At 38.0% G+C, this 6976-nt stretch overlaps 1 protein-coding gene across 1 annotated transcript; it reads left to right on the top strand.

Annotated features, from left to right (window-relative positions):
• Positions 1 to 1007: 1007 nt before the first annotated feature.
• On the top strand, positions 1008 to 1553 carry LOC139198542 (transcription factor AS1-like). Its single transcript, XM_070827429.1, has 2 exons — positions 1008 to 1163; positions 1377 to 1553. Exons 1-2 carry the CDS (start codon positions 1008 to 1010, stop codon positions 1551 to 1553), a joined length of 333 nt encoding a protein of 110 aa, XP_070683530.1.
• The last annotated feature ends 5423 nt before the right edge of the window (positions 1554 to 6976 follow it).

Raw genomic sequence — 6976 nt, 5'->3', positions numbered from 1 at the left:
AAAATTAGGACTAGGTTGTTACATTTTCCCTGTCTAATAACACATGAGAAGGGGATGTTATCATTGCACTAAAGAAAAGCAGAAGGGCCACATCAAGGCACATGCTTTTTGATTATTTTTTTTATTTTTGATTTTTTTTACAGTTTTATTTTTATTATTATTATTTTTTACACAATGTTTTTCCTATAACTTCTATTTTTTATTATAACTTCCTATAACTTCTATTTTACAAAATTTGTTTTATATTTTTTCTAAATTATATATTTTTTTCCTATAACTTCTATCTTACAAAATTTGTTTCATATATTTTTTAAATTCTATTTTTTTCCTATAAGTTCCTAAGCCATTGGATTTGAATTTAAGTTGTAGTTTTTAAATAATAAATTATGTTTGGCCCTATGGCCCTCGGTTGGAGACGGTTTTTTGTGACAGGGTTAAAACGAGCCATATGGCCCTCGACTAGAGATGGAGGTAAATATGATCATGTACTGTTAATTAAAATATTAATATCTTAAAGGACCATAAGGTTAAAATGAGTCATCTGACCAGCCTTAGGTTGGAGATGGCTTAATCCCATCTGGGCAAATCCTTCACCATCTTTCCAATGCGCCCTAAAACCAGCCACTACCATCGTTTCACCTTTCACTGATGTTACCACCCTCCACGCTCATTCCCCGCGCTTCCACTAGCCACCCCCGTCTACAAATTACAAAGAAAGATACCCCATATTCAATCCATCCTTAATAATTTCTCAAATTGTACTATATAGTAAGAACAAGAAGTTGAATCGAATTGGGTTCGTTGGATTAGAATTGGAATCAGTCTCTCATCCATCAGCGGTTGCGATCGCTCTTAATTCCGGCGGAAGAAATGGCGATGAAATGAAGGAACGACAGTGCTGGCAACCAGAAGAAGACGCCTTGATGCGATGGGTCAAAAGAGTGGAGCCTTGCCTCCCAGTGGATGGGGAAGTTCCTCTTCCATGACCCAAAGTCCTGCCTGGAGCGATGGAAGAACTATCTAGAGCCGAGCCTGAAGAAAGGTTGACCTCGGAAGAGCAAACCCTCGTCGTCTCCCGCCAGGCCAAGCATGGCAACAAGTTGAAAAAGATCGTTGCCAAGCTCCCTGGTCACACCCCCAAGCACCTCGGTAAGTCGTGGGAGGTATTTAAGGAAAATCATATCAAGTTGTAGTCTCAGAGGCAAAAGAACAAACAATTTCTGTTCAGTGAGCCTGACGTTGTCTCCCTCTGATCTCGACCCAGACCCGACCCGTTTTCATCAAATGGGCACTCTGATTCAGCTGTGTAAGGAGGTGGATGACGGGAGGTAGAGCTGGATGCAGTAGAAGAATGAGGCAATGTGGCGGCTGAGTAGGCTAAAGCAGCAGCTGGAGTCGGTGAAGGGAAGGAAGCGGAGAGAGGCGGTGGAGAAATCGAGGCGAAGATAAGGTGTTTGAGAGAGTATGAGGCGGCATTCGTGGGGAGAATCGAGAGGGATTACAGGCAACAGGGAGGAGCGGAGCATGCCGCAGAGGGAGGCGGAGGGCAATGAGGCCAAGAAGCTAGCGAAGCTTGTTTTGGGGGGGGGGGGGGTGTTTGCGGTGTCAGGGTTTATAATCATGGTTTTAGCAGTAAACAAAGTTAATTAGAATCCAATTATGTGGTTTGGTTTTGTTTTGGAATTTCACCTAAATTAACATTATCCTCAAGTTGTCAGCTTTCTTTTCTTTAGTTATTTTGTGAAATTTTGTGTTTCAATAATTTTGACATTCCTACAAATCTCATAATTGAAATCGTTTTTTCCTTAAAGATTATTTTTAGAAAAAAAATTGTGTAAGTTGAAGAGTAATGTTATTCATACAATATTTTTATACCACATTTTCATACCATCTTAGGTGGCATTTAATGTGGACAACCACATCATTTGAATTAATTAGATTTTTAATTTTAGTTCATTATTTAATAAACTAATAATTAGGAAAAACTAGTTAATGAAATTATGATTGTGATATACGAGGAGTCTTTCTCCTTTATTTCCTTGGGTTTTGCAAATTTTTCAAATGATGTGGCTGTCCACATTAGATGTCATCTAAGATGGTAAAAAATATGGTATAAAAACATGGTATGAATAACATTTGTATGTGTAGAACAAATAACGATTTTTGTTTTACTCCATAAGAAAGGCCAAAAGTTGGTCGGAGGTCATCGGAAAATGGCTTGAAAGTGACGGCTCGATTTTGAGTTCACCGTTTTCGTCTGTTTCGAAGTGGATTTAGGCATGCAAGCTCAAACCCATGGCCTAGGGGTAGTAGGAAGTTGTCGTACACCTTCAAACTCAACCACAACAAGAAGTTTTTGTTGGGTTTAGCTTGGAAAAACCTACAACTCGCCAAAAAACATGGTGGGTTAGGAAAACGTCTATGCGTTCACCAACACATGCATGCAGTGGCGGATCCAAGAAATAATATTAGAGAGGTCAGTAAGAATAGTGTGCGCACCATACAAATTTTTTTAAACAAAAATATTTTGCATATCGTTATTTCATCGAGTGTTGGTAGGCATGAAGTCATTTGGGATGACATACTATGTCACATCCCAGACCGGCTCCGCCGTAGCAGGATATTGTCTGCTTTGGGCTTACCATTCCCTCACGGTTTGGTTTCTGGGAACTCACGAGCAACTTCCCAGTGGGTCACGCATCCTAGGATTGCTTTAGCCTGAATTCGCTTAACTTCGGAGTTTCGATGGAATCCGAAGCCAGTAAGTTTCCAAAAGGCCTCGTGCTATATGGAGTTGGGCATGTACATATAAGGCACATCACCCCTCTTCGTTGGTCGATATGGGATGTTACAATCCACCCCTTAGGGGCCCGACGTCCTCGTCGACACACTCGCACCACACAGCAGAGTGGCTCTGATACCATTCTGTCACATCTCAGACTGGCTCCGCCGTAGCACGATATTGTCCGCTTTGGGCCCTGGCCACGCCTTCACGGTTTTGTTTCTGGGAACTCATACAAGAACTTCCCAGTGGGTCACCTATCATGGGAATGCTCTCGCCCGAACTTGCTTAACTTCGGAGTTCCGATGGAATCCGAAGCTAGTGAGTTCCCAAAAGGCTTCGTGCTATATGGAGGTGAGCATGTACATATAAGGCACATCACCCCCTTTCCGTTGGTCGATGTAAGATGTTACATACTGCACACCTGTTAATGCCTCATTTGTGTGGGTAACTAATATGTTCCAAGGCTGCTCCCATATGAATGCTTAACAAAGAAACACACTTATCTTGAACACACTAACAATGTTTGATATCATTGCATCCCATTAATATATTTGTCCAAGAATGATGATGCTTTGTTATTCTATAAGATCACCATTTCATTTACTTTGCATTTTTGGATAGTTTTTTACTTGGTTCTTTTTTTCCGCCTACAATTGTAATCACAACCAACAAACAAGTTAAAGGTAAATAATATTAGGACTATACTGTAAAGGGGCAACACCTCTCTAATGCATTTTATCAAGCAGTTGAAGGGCATATATGATGGGCAACTCCAACCTTTAAAGGGGCAGCACCCAAGTCATCTATGGACATTCGTCAAAGTTCGGAGGGTCAGCACTCAAATTATCCCTGAACATTCATTGAAGTTCGGGGGTCAGCTGATCCCCCTGCCCTCAATACATACGCCCTTGCATGCATGAAACCTTGTTAGAACTTGAAGAAAACCTTGAGAAGATCGTCAAAGCTTACTGAGATAGAAGTGGTTTGATTTGTCGGTTCCGTCGAGATACATAACAAAAAATGTATATTTTTTCCAAGCTAACCACGGCCACAAGGTTTTGGATGAGTTGTAGAGATCATTATGAAGCTTTTGGGTGAGTTTGTGAATTTTTTAGGAGTGGTGTGGTGGTGTTTTGGAGGGTTGCTAAGAGGAGGGTGAGGAGAGAGAGAGCTGGAAAAGAGAGAGATAGGGGTGTGTTCAAAAAACTGAAAACCGCACCGAAGTCGAAAAAAAACTGAACAAAAAAAAAATTGAACCGAAACTGCCAAAATTGAACCAAACCGAACCTGGTCAGTTCGATTTCGATTTTTGAGATCTGGAAACTGAATTGAACCAAAAAAAAATCATATATAAATAATAAAAAACATGTTAGCGTCAAGGTTGGGTAGTTGCTTCAAGCCAACTTGACTGTAAGCTTTGTGTTATTATAGTTGTACCGGTAATTTATTTATAGGTTTCTAATATTTAACGCTATATAAAATTTCTTAAGTTACAAACCTTAGCCGTCACTCACACTCCCATTTCAGTTTTTCAGCTTTTCCCAAACTCTCTCTCTCCCTTCCGCTGTTTCCTTCATGAGTCTCTGCTTTTGCTTCCTCAATCTCTCTCTCTCTCTCCCCTTCCTTTCTTCCTCTAAATCACTCTCTCCAGTCTTCTCATGTCCTCCTCACGGATTCCTTCTTCCAAACCATGATTTCCCTCCCCCCCTTTCGAATCGGAACCCCTCCGAATTGAGAGATTCTAATTCTGGTTTTTCGATCTCGCACAGGTAATTTTGGAATCAAAATGAATATGATTTATATTGTGATTTTTTGAATTAAAATGGGTTTTTCTTTTAATTATTTTGTTAGGGTTTTGCATATTATAATCTTCCAATTTGGCAACAGATGCATAAGTGTTGCCATGGCTGACAAGAGGTTTGGGACTAAAAATAAACCCCCAAGGTAAAAATCTCTTATGGCCGCTATTTAGTTTTATTGGGTTTATTTTCATGGAAAAATCAAAGATTTAACACATGCATGCTTTTTCTCTGCGAGAGCTCTCGGATCCACAACAAGAAAGTCGCACCGACACCCAATAATGTTAGATCCATGGCCGATCATCCCAGTTCGTATTCATTTGATGCAGAAGTTTGTGCATCTTCACTGCTTAATCGTTGCAGATTTCTTTTAGATTAAAAAAAATCATGGAAAAAACCGAAAATAAATCAAAACCGAACCCAAAAAAATCAAAACCGAAAAAAATTGAACCAAACTGAATTGAATCGAAATTTCGGTTCAGTTTCTGTTTTGGCAAAAAACCAAACCATTTCGAACTGAACCCAGCCCTAAAAAGAGAGAGAGAGAGAAAAGAGAAATGGCTAAAAAGAAAAAGAGAGTAAGAGAAAAGAGAGACAGAGAAAAGAGAAACGGCTAAAAAGAAAAAGAAAGAGAGTAAGAGAAAAGAGAGAGAGAGAAAAGAGAATCGGCTAAAAAGAAAAAGAAAAAGAGTAAGAGAAGAGAGAGAGAGAGAGGCGGCTAAGTGAGGGAAAAAGGAAAAAAAAGGTGATGAGAAGTATGATGTCTCTAATGGATTGAATGACAGGATTAGGATTTTAAAATGAAATTTTAACGAAAAATTTTTAATACTATTTATTTTAACAAAAAATTATATTTTTATATTAAAAAATTAATCTTGATATTATTCATTTTACCTTTTATTTTATCATTTTTGATAAAACTCAAAATTTTTAATTTTTTTAATTTTTGTTTTTTTTTTTAATCTATCAAAACTATTATTTTAATCGCACTTGCATGCTCTGAATTTTCATCAGAATAAGTGCAAGCTTTCATTCTGCACAAGGTCCCACTCACACACTCAAATCTAATAAAATATTAATTAAAACTAACTTGTTTTTCTTTAATCAAATCAATCAACTCATGTAAGTTTTTACATTGCACGAAGACTGATTTCCTGTTCCAAAAAGAACACATGCAGTGGTGCACGCTGCATAACCAGAAAATTCTTTGTTCATGTATTTTTACACAATATCGAACGTAACATATTTGTTATAATTATGAATTGAATTCTGTTTGAGGCTACGTGTTTGTAAAAATAAGTATTATTTAGAAATAGTAAAATAAGAGTGGAAAAGTGAAAGGAAAATTGAGATTCATGTGGAAGGCTTACGTGGCATCTCAGGAACATTTTAGAAATTTCATTGCTACAGGGAATCAAATACATTAAATCTCGGAACGGGATGTCACACACTACATTTGGATAAGGGAATTAACTTAAAATTTGTACAAAAGCGAGAATTTATAAATTTACGTGCACAAATTCCCTCGTCTGGATTAAAAAAAAATTGAATTTAAAATTTTCGCATGAAAAAAAAAATTTAGAATTTAAAACCTCAAATTTCCAAGTTTAAATTTAATATAAATAGTTGTCATTTCCTAATTTCAATGAGTGAGAATTTGGGACCAGCACCACCCCACCATCATAGCCATCATGTGCCGATTCCACTACCTACCATCATCACCATTGTCGTCACCACCCACCATCATCACTAATTTGCTGTCATCTCCACCACCACTACTAGCATATTTCTTAACTACTATCTCTCATCTACATATTAACGACTCAATACCCACATTAAATTTCATCTTTTTTAAGTTAACTAAAAAAAAGAATATTCACAAGTTTTAAAAAATAAAATTCAATCATTTCAAATTTTTGTTAATTTAAAATTCTTTAATAATTTAAAATTTCATCATCTAAACGAAATGTAGATGAAAATGTGAAAATGCGCTAGTTGAAATAACTGAAGTACCCTTGATTGCAATGCATGACAGTGGTCGCGTAGGGTCTGTGTTTAGAACCCCGGCACCGTATGCACAAGAGCCGTTGTAATTACACATGCACAAGAGCCGTTCTAATTACACATGCACTCCAGACTGCCTAATCGCAGACCTTCGTCGTTGACGCCAGAGAAGCAGAACGACGAGTACCCATATGACTCAAACTCTGATATGGGTTCTGATTTGCCAATTGCGTCTTAGAAAAATTAGAAAAAGAAACAAGGGAGATGAACAGAGAAAAATAGGAAGAAAAATGTGGAGATGAAAGGGGAGAGGGACAAAGAAAAAGAGGGATTAGGGCGAAGAAACAGAGGGAGTGGGGAGGAAAAAGCGGGAGAGGACGGAGCAAAG

Source organism: Malus domestica, chromosome 09 (assembly GCF_042453785.1).
Source record: "Malus domestica chromosome 09, GDT2T_hap1".
Taxonomy (NCBI): domain Eukaryota; kingdom Viridiplantae; phylum Streptophyta; class Magnoliopsida; order Rosales; family Rosaceae; genus Malus; species Malus domestica.
This window is presented reverse-complemented; position numbering and strand designations above follow the sequence as displayed.

Bases quoted from the DNA above. Each gene is read 5' to 3' on its own strand.
- LOC139198542 (XM_070827429.1), top strand. From the start codon at position 1,008: ATGGAAGAACTATCTAGAGCCGAGCCTGAAGAAAGGTTGACCTCGGAA. The intron at 1,164-1,376 runs GTATTTAAGGAA...GCGGCTGAGTAG, and splicing joins ACCTCGGTAAGTCGTGGGAG to GCTAAAGCAGCAGCTGGAGT.